Below are 15,699 nucleotides of genomic sequence, written 5' to 3'. Positions count from 1 at the left end.
TCAGGTCATGATCTCATGGTTCATGAGTTGGAGCCCTACATTGGGCTCTGTGCTGACAGCATGGAGCCTGCCTGGGATTCTCTCTCTCCCTCCCTCTCTGCCCCTCCTCTGCTCTCTCTGTCTCTCAAAATAAATAAACTTAAAAGAATTTTTTTTTAAAATAAGAAACTTGAACCAGAACCACCCAGCTAAGTGGCTCCTAGATTTCTGACTGTCAGAAACCACGAGATAATAAGTGTTTGTTGTTTCAAGCTGTTAAGTTTTGGCCTAATTTGTCAAGCGGTGGTGGATAACTAATTCAGCTCTGTAGTTGGCAAGTGGCATGGATCATTGTGCAACAAAAATAAATAAAAGTACTGTAAAGAAGTTTAAAGAAGAAAAAGAAAAGCATCTCAAATAGAAAAACTGGCTAGAGACAAGAGCAGGAAATTTACAAGAGAAGAAATAAACATTTGGAAAAATGCTCAAAGTCAGGAGTAATCAATGTTCGTCTCATTTTTCATCTACCCAAACTGGCTAAAAAAAATTTTTTTTTAATCATGATATCTGGCATGAAGAGGGTGAGCTCTCTTCCAGTGCCTTGGATATGAGTTGGCACAGATGTCTAGATGACAATTTTTAAAACGCCATGTTTCTATATCAAATTAGCAGTCAAATCCAGCTCTATTTCCTTAAAAATATTGGGTCCTAGGTATCAAAAGTTATATGCAAAGTTTCCTCATTGTACCATTGTTCATGATAGGGAAACGTGAAAACAGCCCCAGTGTCCCATAACGGGATGGTGAAACACAGCCTGACTTATCCATATACCACGGAATCCATGCATCCATTACGAAGGATGACATTGGTATATACTTACTTACCCATTTGTTTTTAAGTGGTGAAAAAAAAAAGTCAAGATCCAGAAGTATGCACAGGATCATGCCATGTTGTTAACAGAACATACTTGCCTGTGTTCATATGGAAATGTACGCAGACACAGGAAAAGAGATGCCAAGTTATTAACTATCACCTCTGGGGTTTTTACAGTGAAATAAACTGATCTTTGCACTAAGAAGAAAAGAGGAGCAAAGGGGAGCATTCAGGAGCTCCCTGGGGAGCCCCTTGGGCAGGGCCAGGGCTGCCTGGGCACCAGACAGAGACAGAGGGAGTCTCAGGCTGGTTTGGATGGATGGATGGATGGTGGCCCCTCCAAGATGGGGAGAGGACCCTCCCCTGGACACTCGTGCTTTGACCACGTGGCCTTTGTCCCATGGCCTCAGCTCTGCTTCCCGCCCCATCAAATCCCAACACCCCACAGAAGAGGGTCTCTTTCCCTGCGCAGTTCCCTCAGCCTTGAATTCGATGGTCCTTCCTCCCTGACCGCGAGCGACCCTTGCTTCTTTTGGGTATCCAAACTCTTCCCATCCTTCCAGCAAAAGCCCCAAGAAGCTTTCCTTCCCCGACACCCACCCGCCATCATCTGGTGTCCCTGAGACAACCCTCTTTTTCTGAAAGACTGCTTTCCCTTCCCACCCCAGGCCCAGCCCAAGGCCCCCAAAGCCCAGTCAAGACCCCGTGCTGCCGCGCTGGGCGGGGCACACTCACCAGCAGCTTGCCTGTCTCAAGGTCCCAAGCCCTCACTGCTTTGTCATAGGACGCTGCAATAATTCTGCCAAGAAAATGACCCAGACAGTTATGGCTACAGGTTCTATGGAAAAAAAAAAAAAAAAAACACCTGGAAATTTCTTCATAGAAAATTTCTATAACTTAGGACCAAGGTTGCAAGTAATACCTGAATCTTTCTCGAGACGCTCCCGGCCCCCTCCATGAGCCTCACTGAAAACAGACAGACCCTAATACCGAGGCATTACCGCATGCCCTTCCTGAATCCCTCAGCCACCCAGATGTGTTCTTTCATATTTAGGGCATTAAAGGGACCGTGCCTTCTCTTCTGGGAATGACTGTCTTCTTCTGAGAGGATACCTACAGCTCACACGTACCCACTGTTTCCTTCTCTGGTCACGTCTTGTTACAGGAAAACACTTTGACAGCTCACTTTGTTCTGAAATGTTCTCTTTTACACCTAGTAAAAATAACCTAGCTGTACCTTTGTACATAATAATATACATGTATCTTTCTTCCTTTGCGTGCTTCCGTGGTAATCCGTGTCCCCCATATCACGTAATGTTCCAATACTAGTTTTTACTAGTTTTGTAACTGCTGGATAAAAGTAAATCTAGGGGCGGCCTGGGCGGCTCAGTTGGCTCAGTGTCTGACTTCAGCTCAGGTCATGATCTCACAGCTCGTGAGGTCGGGCCCCGTATCGGGCTCTCTGCTACCTGCATGGAGCCTGCTTTGTTTCCTGCCTCCCTCCCACTCTGCCCCTCCCGAGCTGTGATTTCTCTCTGTCTCAAAAATAAATAAAAACATCAAAAAAAATTTTTAAGTAAATCTATTTTAAAGCAAACCCCTTGTTTTAAAGGCCCCTTTCACCTGCTCATGAGGGGCTTAAGCAAATGTCTCCCAGAGGCTCTTGTGTGCACGCGGCTGCCTCCGAGCTGGGGCGTGCCTGCCTCCGTTTCCCCTGTGAGATGCTGCCTGGGCCTCAATGGCCAGTGACCTCTCGCAGCATCCACAGCTCATGGGTGTAACTACGGGAAGAGAATGCAGACTGGCTTTGCCTTAGCCACAATACTTGTTGTCTTTTTAGCGCTTTGAATTTGCAAAGAGTTGTCACATCCCCTTGACTCTTACAGCGAAACATGGAAACCATGGGGACATATATGGGAGAACGGGAGTGTATTTGCCCATAAAACAGAAAGTCGTCCCTGGCCTGCCTCCTCACTCCTCCTGACCCGTGTAAGACGAGGGAAAGGTCACCTTTTGCTGTCAGCCGTCACGCTGCACTCTAAAACAGGAGCATTGGGCCCGTGCTCAAAATCCCGAATGACTGAGCCATCCACAGCATCCTCAAATCAACAGGAGAGAGGGAGAGAGAGGTCACTGAGCCGTTGGTGAAAGTCGTGAACTGAGCTCAAGGGCAGCCCCGAGCTCGTCTAAACGGCAAAGTATGAGAACCTGTGGTCTTATGTCCCTCACCTTGCTCAAGAGGGCAAAAGGACTTCCCAGCCTCTTCCCCAGAGCAGCAAGGACACCCTGCCACCCACAGTATCCCTGGGAAACTCCCCCTCAACTGCACAGGCACCAGATGGCAATGGGCCACTCTGGGGACAGAGCTGCAGACAATTTTCTCCAACGCTACTGGCCGAAGAGGCTTTGCAGAATCCGCAAGACCTTTCAAGAACTTTTTAGAAGTTCACATCCTTTGACCCAGCAATTCTTCTAGTCAGAACTGTGGTCACAAGGACTTAAGCATGAAAGGGTTCGCCACGTGGGTGAGAGGGGAGGCTAAACACACAGGGTACCGGTCACCGTCACCTCGGGGGAGCGGCTAAGACCAATCCCAGCATGCCAGCAGTGGGGCGCCAGCAACTGTTAGCATGTCGACGGTTAATAACTAGAGAATAGGGGCATCTGGGTGGCTCAGTTGGCTGAACGTCCAACTTCAGCTCAGGTCATGATCTCGTGGCTCGTGAGTTCGAGCCCTGCATCGGGGCTCTCTAATGTCTGTGTAGAGCCTGTTTCAGATCCTCTGTCCCCCTCTCTTTGCCCTCCCCCACTGTACTCTCTCTCTCTCCCTCAAAAATAAATAAAGATTAAAAAAAAATAACTACAGGGGCACCTGGGTGGCTCAGTCAGTTAAGCATCCGACTTCAGCTCAGGTCATGATCTTGCTGCTCGTGGGTTCGAGCCCTGCATCCAACTCTGTGCTGACAGCTCAGAGCCTGGAGCCTGCTTTGGATTCTGTGTCACCCTCTCTCTCTGCCCCTCCCCTGCTCATGCTCTCTCTCTCTCTCTCTCTCTCTCTCTCTCTCTCTCTCTCAAAAATAAATAAACATTTAAAATTTTTTTAAAAAAATAACTAGAGAATATGATGAGAACAAAGCCAGGTAAAAACTAGATAACATGAGGGGAATAAAACAGGATGCCGAAGTGAAAAGTGCCCATTATGGCAGAGATGAAATATTTTCAGTAAGAAATGTGCCAACATGGGAATGCAAGCTGTTGCAGCCACTCTGGAAAACAGTATGGAGGTTCCTCAAAAAACTAAAAATAGAACTACCCTACGACCCAGCAATTGCACTACTAGGCATTTATCCAAGGGATACAGGTGTGCTGTTTCGAAGGGACACATGCACCCCCATGTTTATAGCAGCACTATCGACAATAGCCAAAGTATGGAAAGAGCCCAAATGTCCATCGATGGATGAATGGACAAAGATGTGGTATATATATATACGATGGAGTATTACTCGGCAATCAAAATGAATGTAATCTTGCCATTTGCAACTACGTGGATGGAACTAGAGGGTATTATGCTAAGTGAAGTTAGTCAGAGAAAGACAAAAAGCATATGACTTCACTCATATGAGGACTTTAAGAGACAAAAGAGATGAACATAAGGGAAAGGAAACAAAAATAATATAAAAACAGGGGGGCAAAACATAAGAGACTCTTAAATATGGAGAACAAACAGAGGGTTACTGGAGGGGTTGTGGGAGGGGGGATGGGCTAAATGGGTAAGGGGCATTAAGGAATCTACTCCTGAAATCATTGTTGCACTATATGCTAACTAATTTGGATGTAAATTTTTAAAACTAAAAAATAAAATTAAAAAAAAAAAAAGAAAGATGCCAACAGCTTTTCGGGATAAGCAGGGGTGGAAAGTCCCCTTGAAAAACAGGTTACTGGTAAGATAATGAATTCCTAGAAAGGTCTTGAGTTGCTAGGTGAAAATATGATGCACGGTTCAGGAGCTTCAGGCCAACCAGGGCAGGCCTGTGACAATACTTCCTGATATGCAGAAACCACTTTGCATGAAGAGCCCAAGTCATGCTGGGGCAAGGGAGGGGTGGGCAAAGGACCCTGTGTCCGGGGTCCCCAAGACCACCCCCAGGTTCAGTGATCCTCCAGGATTCACAGGGCTCCACAAATAGTCATATCCACAGCTAAGATTACAGCAAAGGACACAAAGCAAAATCAGCAAAGGGACAGGGGCATGGGGTGAAGTCCAGAGAGAACCAGACGCAAGCTTCCAAGAGTCTCTCCCAGTGGATCACACAGGGCATGCTTAATTCCTCCAGCAACCAGTTGTAACAGCACGTGTGACATGTTGTCTATCGGGGAGGTGTGCCTGAGTCTTGGGGCCCAGGGTTTTGGGGGGATTCTCTGGCATTCACCAAATCCAGACTCCAGAAGCAAAGCAAGTGCTCAGCATAAACCACATGGCTTGCACCAACAGGGGTTTATGGGTACAGTGAGCCCTCTTTGACACTTGGGGGAAGTTTCATGATCGTAGGATACCATTTACCAGTCCGGCTCCCAGATGCCGGCCAAGCCAGCCTCACCAGCAGTCTCAGACCTGCTATGTGAACTCTTTTCTGCACAGACCCAGACCCTCAACCCCCGTTCCAAACAGTGGGCCTGTGTTTGGGTAACCCAGCAGGCCCTAATCAGAGGCAGGAAGAGACACCAGGAATCCAAAGAGGAACACACCAGGACAGGACACACCCAGGCTGCAGCCCCCCTGGCAGGTGCATTGCTCTGGCACAAACACAGAACTAAGCAAATGATCACAGTGGGGCCTGGGACTGCAGTTTGCACAGCGCCCCCGGTCAGCTAAGGGCAGCACCGGAACGAACCAGTGTCCATGGGGTCCATGTGCAACTTCAGCATTCAGTAGTGACACCTTCTGGCCAAGAGGAGGAACGACTACAGGCCGATAACCCTCTTGGAAAATGTGCACCTCTTAGAAAATGTGAAGGGAATCCTTTGGCAAGAGATCTATAGCAAACAAGCCAGATTTTGTTAGTGAATTCCAAAGACGGTGGGAAAGTCTCTGTTTTGTACTGAATGTTTCTTGAAATGAATGGGCCATTGGTCAGGGCCATGGGAAGGAAATAATTGAAAGCTCCCTCTTCACCTAGCATTTGGAAGCAGGAACCCCTCTGTGGACTCAGATAATTCAAGGCAGGGATACTGGTCAGACTTCAAATGGCTGGGAAAGAACGGGCACCAAGAAATAGTTGTAAAAATAAGGCAAATGTGATAATATCCGTAGCCCAAGTTTATTGTGGTTATGTAAATAGCATTTCTTTATGGTCTCAATTTCATAAACATGCATATATGTGTGTGAACAAGAAAAAAAAATAGACATATACTCCTCCAACATTTCCACAGCGATTAACTCCAGAGTCGTGAAATGATGGCTCTCGCTTCTTCTTTGTACCGTGAAAAAAACACCAAAGCTGTTATCTCTTAATGACTAGAAAGAGGTGTGCCCATACACTAGAGGGATGTCGCGTGCAGGATAGAGAGTGATTTCATCCCCACTTCTTCTTACAGGTGTGGACTTTCCAAATTATTCACAATGGTCCACAGTGAGGGTGAAGGGAGCTTTCAAAAGATTAAATCAGATGTTTGGGTTCCGGGCGGAGCTGAGACGAGGGATGGGAGATGGGAGGTGACGGGAGTGGGAAGAGAAAGGAGAAGCAAGGGGACATTTTGGCCAAGATACTGCGACGGGAGAAGGCAGTGTGCGGGGCAATGGCTGAGTCATCTACCCCAGGGAGGGTTCAAGAATGTCAGCTGTGCAGGGGCAGGGACAGCCACAGGAGGAGGCAGCCAAAGGGCAAAGATGGGGAAAAGAGAACCAGGAGGAGGAAAGAGGGCTTCTTGGAGGAGGTGTCAAATGGCACAGCCAAGACACACAACTGGCGACTGAGGGGGAAGAAAGGAGGGAGGGCAGCGACCTGGAGAAAGTGGCAGAAACCGGCAAGGCCGTGAGCGAGGCTGGTATCAGGACACTCGGACAGGCTGAAGTGACCGCATCCTAGATACAGCAGCATGGACTAGGCAGCCAGGCCGCTGTGGGGAACCAGAGACATCTCAGTGGGTGGTCTTTAATCTTGGGGCAAGAGAAACAGGCATATTTCCTCTTTCAGAGACAAGAGATTTTTGGCCCAAATAGACAGAAACTCCTGTGACTCCCTCCACTGGTGCCGAAGGCGAGAAGAAAGTGGCGAAGATGTGCAGCTGGCCAAGCAGGAGGCACACCTGGAAAGCTGCCCTCTTGCTCCCCTGGGTGATGACAACGAGCAGAGCCCCCTCGCCATCTCACCTCAGATGGCTGAGAAGCGGTTTGAGGTTCTCAGAGGAACCAGTTTTCCCAGGAAGAGATTTGGGGCTGGGAGAGTGGATTTTCTAAGGGCCAGAGTAGAGGTGAGGAGTGGATGTCTGCTGGGGCCAGGAATTGGCAGGGGAGGCCCCAGGGGAGCCCCCGCATGCAGCTGGACCTGGAAAATTTCAAGGAGGCCCCGGAGGTCATGTAACCACCCAGGGTCACAGAGCTGAACCACTTGGACAATCCCCAAACCCTCCTGCCTAATCTGCCTGGCCTTGGTGCCCACTGATGACACAGAAGGTGACCTCTGTGGTCATCTGGAGGGTGAGGGGCTATCTTCCACCTGATTACCCAGGCCAGAACCCAGGAATCAGCCCAGACTTACTTCTGTCCCCTCCCACTCCTGAAACCAGAGGAGACGGCAAAACTCAGAACGGACTGTCCTCCCCCATGGGCCAAGCCCCAGCCACAAAGTCATCTGTGGCCTGGTTCCAATGGCCATTGTCATCTCCCATTCCTGCTCCCTCATCAACCCCCCGTGATGGGCCAGCAGTGCCCCCAAACAGCCCTCCCAGGGTCACTAGCTATGCGCAGAGGCTTTGGAAGAGTTCTCAGTGCCACGTCTCCGCAACCTCACATGACCGTCACGCCCCTGCTTCCTGAACCTTGGGGCACTGATCCGTGCTCCAGCCTGCCCCTTCCAACCACCGCTCATGGACAGGTCCCAGGCCTGGCCACTTTTCTGTCCTCTGCGACCACCTAAGCCTGGCCATACCATCTCTATGGATGAAAGTGAATTTTCCAAATGAGAAGGAGACCCAAAGAGATGTCACAGCTCAGAGATCTCAGGCGAGCCCTAGGCACCGCTGGGACCATCCCACAATAGGTGGGGAGTTCCAGCACAGTGGTCCCTGCCCCCTGCTCTTCCTGCTTCCAAATCAACAGGCTGACTACAATAAACTCATCTCTCTCCACTGGCTTGACACTAGGGTGGAACCCTCACTTTGCTTCTTTTTCTTGAATTTTGCTCAGAAAGTTCTTTCCAAATCTTTGGGATCCTTGAGTGTCTGGGAATTAGTATTGGCGATCTCTCCACAAGATATGGGAAAGCTTATGGGATATTTTCATCCCACCTAATGCCAGGCCACCTACCCACAGCTTCACAGTGCAGTCATAGGAGCCACTGAGGAGCTTTGTGTCATCCACACAGAAGTTACAGGAACTCACAATGTGACTGTGTCCCTTCATAATTTTAAATGGGATCTGAAAAAAGGATAGATTGAATGAGTTCAGCAAGTTACAAAATACAAGATCAACATCAAAGAGTCAATTGTTTTTCTATACACTCACAGTGAACAATCTGGGGGGAAAAAACCCTAAGAAAAGAAATTCTTTTTAAAAAAATTTATGTTCAAGTTAGTTAACATACAGTGTAGTCTTGGCTTCAGAAGTAGAACCCCATGATTCATCTCTTACATATACTACCCAGTGTTCACCTCAAAAAGTGCCCTCCTTAATTCCCATCACCCATTTAACCCACCCCACTCCAGGAATCCTGTTTGTTCTCTGTATTTACGAGTCTCTTATGGTTTGCCTCCATCTCTGTTTTTCATTCCCTTCCCCTATGTTCATCTGTTGAGTTTCTCGAATTCCACATGAGTGAAACCATAGCATAGCTGTCTTTCTCTGACTGACCTATTTCGCTTAGCATAACACCCTCCAGTTCCATCCACATTGTTGCAAATGACAAGATTTCATTCTTTCTCATCACGGAGTAGTATTCCATTGTATATATGTACCACATCTTCTTTATCCATTCATCATTCAGTGGACATTTGGGCTCTTTCCATAATTTGGCTATTGTTAATAGCACTGCTATAAACATTGGGGTACATGTGCCCCTTCAAATAAGCATTTTTATATTCTTTGGATAAGTTCCTAGTAGTGTAATTGCTAGGTCATAGGGTAGTTCTATTTTTAATTTTTTGAGGAACCTCCATACTGTAGAAAAAAATCCATTTATAAAGGCATCAAAACAGGAATAAATTTAACAAAAAAGTATAAAACGTATACTTTGAAAATCACAAAGCATTATTGAAATAAGTCCTAGTAGACCCAAATACATGGAAAAGCATCCCATATTCATGGATTAGCTATTAGCTTACTATTGTTATAAAACTTATACTTTGGAAATCACAAAGAATTGTTGAAAGAAATCAGAGCAGACCCAAATACATGAAAAATCATTCTACACTCATGGATTAGCTGTTAGCTGTCTATTGTTAAGATGAAAATACCTTCCAAAATGATCTACAGATTCAGCACTATGCTGTCAAAATTCCAGCTGAATTTTTTTTTCCAAAATTCACAAGCTGATCCTCAAACTTATATGGATACTCAAGCAAAGCAAAACAGCCTACATAATCTTGAAAAAGAACAAAGCTTGAGTACTCACAATTCCCACTTTAAAAACTCAGTACCTACAAAAAGTGACCGTTATCAAGACACTGTAGAACTGACATAACAACAGACATATAGGTCGATAGAACTGAACTGAGAACCCAGAAATAATCCCTCATATTTTAGGTCAATTGCTTCCTCAACAAGAGTGCTAAATAATTAAAAATGGAAAGATTAGTCTTTTCAACAGATCATGCAGACACAAATAACATCCACCTGCAAAAGAACAAAGTTGGACCATTGCCTCATGCCATATATAAAAATGAACTCAAAATAGATCAGAGTTCTAAATGTGAGAACTAAAGCCACAGGCTCTTAGAAAAAAACATAGTTGCACATCTTCCGAACTTGCATTAGGCAGTGGTTCTTTAGCTACAATACCACAAGCACAGGCAGCAGCAACAATGACAAGGTAAAGTGGACATTATCAAAATTAAAAATTCTTGCGCTTCAAAGGACACCATCAGGAAGGCAAAAAAACCAATCCACGCGATGGAAATCATACAAATCATATATACATAATACATAAAGAACCCTTAAAACTCAACAATAAAAACACAAACAACCCAATTTAAAAATAGGCAGAAGATCTGAATAGGCGTTTCTCCAAAGAAGACATGTCAATGAGCTCCAGTACATGGGAATGTGCTCAAAAATCAGGTAATAACAAGTGTTGGCAAGAATGTAGAGAACTCTGAACTCTCACACATGGCTGGCGGGGATGTATAATGGTGCGCTCCTTTGGAATATAGTTCAGTAACTCTTTAAAAAGTTAAAACATATGCGTTGGGGCACCCAACAGGCTCAGTCGGCTAGGCGTCTGACTCTTGATTTCGGCTCAGGTCATGATCTCATGGTCCATGAGTTCGAGCCCTGCCTCGGGTTCTGTGCTGACAGCTCAGAGGCTGGAGCCTGCTTCCGATTCTGTGTCTCCCTCTCTCTCTGCCCCTCCCCCACTTGCGCTCAGTCTCTCGTAAAAATAAACATTTTAAAAAAAGAAAGAAAACGTATGCCCACACAAATAGTTGAACATGAGTACTCACAGCAGTATCATTCATAATGATAAAAAAATGGACATAATTCGAATATCCATCCACTGATGAACAGATAAAATGAGGCATATTCACATAATGAAATATTACTAGGCAGTACAAAAGGAATGAAGACTTCTCATTTCTGGTCTGCCATGTAATGAGCTGGGAAGCCACCACGTCATCCTCACAACAAATTAAAACCCAAGCAAACTGAAAAATCAACAACTCTTCCTACATTTCTCAGACAAGTGAGGTCACAGAGCGGACTGCTGCTCCCAAAACTGGAGAGACAGAGGCCAATACAAAGAATCCCAAGTTACAGAGCAGAAATCCAAGGGCAGCAACCTCCATGGAAACGAGTCCCAGGACAGGGAAACCTGACTTATAACTGACAAAGTGCTGGAGACTCCGTGTGGACAACTTAGAGAGTTGAACACTCCAGGGGGACCCAGTGGTGAGGGACCCTCACATCTATGTTAGTAAATGTCTCCCCTAGCGCCTGGTCCTCACAATGACTATAAGAGGAAAATCCCCTCGTGCTTCTGGCTGGGGGAGGAGGGGAGGAGGGGAAAGGAATCATATTGAAATATTCCACAGCATTTTGTTCTTCTCAACAAGCTCTGCTTGTCAGGAGAAACTACTTAACCAGAGCCTGACCCGCTGGGATTTTATCAGAGCCGCACAGACCTGGGGGAAGGGAAGTCCCCAACCCCGACCAGCTCTAGTCTTCCACATGGGAGAAGGCAAACACCCAGCGGGCCCCTCTAGCCATCCAACCCCACCTCACTAAGGGTGGAGGGCGGGGAGGGGTGCAGACTGAAAAACACGTGTGAAGTTCACGTGTGAAGTTCAAAGTGGGCACAGGCCCACTACAAGACTGAGACCTAGTCATAGGACTGTAGACTTCTCCCCCTCTCCTGACACCTTAGCATCACACCACTATAGACTTCTTTTCATCTGTTCCTTTAACCCAGTACATCATGTCTGGCTATCAAGAAAAAAAAAAAGTATAATCCTACAAGGCAGCAAACAAAGCTTGAAGAGACAGCACAAGCATAACAACACAACCAGACCCAGATATGAGGAGGATGTTGGAATTATCAGACTGGGAATTTAAAACACCTGTGGCTAATGTGCTGAGGGCTCTAATGAACGTAGTGGATGGTACACAGTGTAAGCAGAGAGATGGAAATTCAAACAAAGAACCAAAAAGAAATGTTACAGATCAAAAACACTGTAACAGATGAAGAATATCTTTGATGTGTTCATTATCAGACTAGACATGGCTGAGGAAAGAATCTCTGAGCTTGAGGATATATCAATAGAAACCTCCAAATCTGAAAAGCAAACAGAAAACAAACAAACAAAAAAAGACTTAAAGAAACAGAACAGAATATCAAGGAACCATGGGACAACTACGAAGCTGTAATATATGCATAACGAAAATACCAGAAAGAGAAGAGAGAAAGCAAGAGAAATGTTTGAAAAAACAATGATTGAGAATTTCCCCAAAATTAATTTCAAATGCCAGACCACAGATCCAGGAAACTCCAAGAATACCAAACAGGATAAATACAAAATAATAATAACAACAACAATAATAATAAATCTACACTTAGGTATATCATTTTAAAGCTATAGAAAATCAAAGATAAAAGGAAAATCCCAAAAGAAGGTAGAGGAAAACAATGCCTTGCCTGTAAAGGAGCAAAGATAAGAATTACATCCAACTTCTTAGAAACCATGTGAGCAAGAAGAGACTAAAGTGAAATATTTAAGGTATTAGGAGGGAAAAAAACCCACCAACCTAGAAATTTGTATCCTGCAAAATTATCCTTCAAAAGTGAAGGACAAATACTTTCTCAGACAAACAAAAATTGAGGAAATTTTTACCAGTAGACCTGCCTTGAAAGATGTCTTAAAAGTTCTTTTTTTTTTTAATTTTTTTAATGTTTATTTATATTTGAGAGAGAGAGAAAGACAGTGTGCGAGCAGGGGAGGAGCAAAGAGAAAGACAGAGACAGAATCTGAAGCAGACTCCAGGCTCCGAGCTGTCAGCACAGAGCCCAACACTGGGCTCAGACTCATGAGCCGCAAGATCATGACCTGAGCCGAAGTCAGACACTCAACCAGCTGAGCCACCCAGGCACCCCAAAATGTTAAAACTTCTTTAGAGAGAAGAAAATGATATAGGTCAGAAACTCGGATCTACATAAAGCAAGGAGAGCACCGAACAAGGAATAAGTGAAGGTAAAACAAAAACCTTGTTCTTATTCTTAATTGATCTAACAGATAACAGCTTGTTCAAAATAATAATAGTAAGAACGTATTATATAGAATAACTTATATATATTATATATTATAATAGCAACAATATATTATATAATTAACATATAACTATAATTATACAATATTATATATTATATATAATGAATGACAGCAATGATACAATGGACATGAGGGAGGGATTAGAAATATTCTGTTACTTTAAATTACTGATGCTACCCATGAAGTGGTATAGTGTTATTTGAAAGTGAACTTGGGGGCGCCTGGGTGGCACAGTCGGTTAAGCGTCCGACTTCAGCCAGGTCACGATCTCGCGGTCCGTGAGTTCGAGCCCCGCGTCGGGCTCTGGGCTGATGGCTCAGAGCCTGGAGCCTGTTTCCCATTCTGTGTCTCCCTCTCTCTCTGCCCCTCCCCCGTTCATGCTCTGTCTCTCTCTGTCCCAAAAATAAATAAACGTTGAAAAAAAAAAATTTAAAAAAAAAAAAAAGAAAGAAAGTGAACTTGGATTAACTGTAAATGTATATCACAAATTCTTGGGCAACCACTAAAAAAAGCAACAACAACAAAAAAAGAGATACATCTGATATGCTAAGAAAGGAGAGAAAATGGAATCACATAAAATGCTCAACTAAAACCACAAAAGGTGGGGTACCTGGCTGGCTCAGTCAGTAGAGCATGTGACTCTTCAGCTTGGGGTTGTGAGTTTGAGCTCCACATTGGGTGTAGAGATTAATTAAAAATAAAATCTTTAAACAACACACACACACACACACACACACACACACACACACACAAAGGTAGAAGAGTGGAAGACAAAAATAGGAACAAAAACCAGGGGCAATAAATAGAAAACAATAACAAATATTGTAGGTATCAATCCAAGTATATCAATAATCACTTGGATTATCACTATCAATACACCAATTAAAAGACAGAGATTATCAGAGTGGATGAAAAAACAGGACCCAGCAATATGCTGTCTACAAGAAACCTACTTCAGTGCTTGCTTCGGCAACACATATACTAAAATTGGAACGATACAGAGAAGATTAGCATGGTCCCTGCGCAAGGATGACATGCAAATTCGTGAAGCGTTCCATATTTTTACACCATTCACAAAAATAAACTCAAAATGGACAAAGGACCTGAATGTGAGACAGGAAACGATCAAAACCCTAGAGGAGAAAGCAGGAAAAAAACCTCCCTGACCTCAGCCGCAGCAATTTCTTACTTGACACATCCCCAAAGGCAAGGGAATTAAAAGCAAAAATGAACTATTGGGACCTCATGAAGATAAAAAGCTTCTGCACTGCAAAGGAAACAATCAACAAAACTAAAAGGCAACCAATGGAATGGGAAAAGATATTTGCAAATGACACATCAGACAAAGGGCTAGTATCCAAAATCTATAAAGAACACACCAAACTCCACACCCGAAAAACAAATAATCCAGTGAAGAAATGGGCAGAAAACATGAATAGACACTTCTCCAAAGAAGACATCCAGATGGCCAACAGGCACATGAAAAGATGCTCAACGTCGCTCATCAAGGAAATACAAATCAAAACCACACTCAGATACCATCTCATGCCAGTTAGAGTGGCTAAAATGAACAAATTAGGAGACTATAGATGCTGGCGAGGATGTGGAGAAACGGGAACCCTCTTGCACTGTTGGTGGGAATGCAAACTGGTGCAGCTGCTCTGGAAAACAGTGTGGAGGTTCCTCAAAAAATTAAAAATAGATCTAACCTATGACCCAGCAAGAGCACTGCTACGAATTGACCCAAGGGATACAAGAGTGCTGATGCATAGGGGCACTTGTACCCCAATGTTTATAGCAGCACTTTCAACAACAGCCAAATAATGGAAAGAGCTTAAATGTCCATCAGCTGATGTATGGATAAAGAAGATGTGGTTTATATATACAATGGAATACTACTTGGCAATGAGAAAGAATGAAATCTGGCCTTTTGTCGCAACGTGGATGGAACTGGAGAGTGTTATGCTAAGTGAAATAAGTCAGGCAGAGAAAGACAGATACCATATGTTTTCACTCCTATGTGGATCCTGAGAAACTTAACAGAAACCATGGGGGAGGGGAAGGAAAAAAAATGGTTAGAGAGGGAGGGAGCCAAAATGTAAGAGACTCTTAAAAACTGAGAACAAACTGAGGGTGTATGGGGGGTGGGAGGGAGGGAAGGATGGGTGAGGGGTATTGAGGGCACCAGTTGGGATGAGTACTGGGTGTTGTATGTAAACCAATTTGACAATAAATTTCATATTAAAAAAAAGAAAGAAACCTACTTCAGATATAAAGACAAATACAGATTAAAAGTAAATGGATGGAGGAAAATAGACCATACTAACACTAATCAAAAGAAAGCAAAAGTAACTACATTATTTTCAGACGGAGCAGACTTCACAGTGAGGAAAAGTTATCAGGGATAAAAAGAGGCATTGCATAATAAAGGGGTCAATTCTCCAAGAAGATACAGTAATCCTTAACATGTACGTGCCTAACACCAGAGCATCAAACTATGTGAGACAAAAGCTATAAAATTGCAAAGAGAAACAGATGAGTCCACTATCATACTTGCAGACTTCAACACTGACTCAGAAAGGAACAGATCCAGCAGGCAGAAAACGAACAAGGACACAACGGAACTCAACGCAACCACCAGTCAACTGGATA

The 15,699-nt window shown here is 44.4% G+C and overlaps 1 protein-coding gene and 1 non-coding gene across 6 annotated transcripts in view; one reads left to right on the top strand and one right to left on the bottom strand.

Annotated features, from left to right (window-relative positions):
* Positions 1 to 15,699, bottom strand: part of WDR88 (WD repeat domain 88) — a 47,007-nt gene that overhangs the window by 23,227 nt on the left and 8,081 nt on the right. For 4 of the 5 annotated variants that reach the window (XM_047835007.1, XM_047835006.1, XM_047835005.1 and 1 more), the window contains 3 exons: positions 8,378 to 8,488; positions 2,863 to 2,951; positions 1,588 to 1,690 (listed from right to left, as the gene is read on the bottom strand). In XM_047835007.1, coding sequence (XP_047690963.1) covers positions 1,588 to 1,690; positions 2,863 to 2,951; positions 8,378 to 8,488 — 303 coding nt within the window. The remainder of the gene's footprint in view (positions 1 to 1,587; positions 1,691 to 2,862; positions 2,952 to 8,377; positions 8,489 to 15,699) is intronic. The other variant, XM_047835004.1, reaches the window with a different exon arrangement.
* LOC125153853 (U6 spliceosomal RNA) lies at positions 14,005 to 14,111 on the top strand. Its single transcript, XR_007147595.1, has one exon. It is a non-coding gene; the product is annotated as a U6 spliceosomal RNA (small nuclear RNA).

This window comes from Prionailurus viverrinus, chromosome E2 (genome assembly GCF_022837055.1).
Source record: "Prionailurus viverrinus isolate Anna chromosome E2, UM_Priviv_1.0, whole genome shotgun sequence".
Taxonomy (NCBI): Eukaryota; Metazoa; Chordata; class Mammalia; order Carnivora; family Felidae; genus Prionailurus; species Prionailurus viverrinus.
The sequence above is the reverse complement of the archived record's forward strand: the minus strand, read 5'-3'. Positions and strand labels throughout refer to the sequence as shown.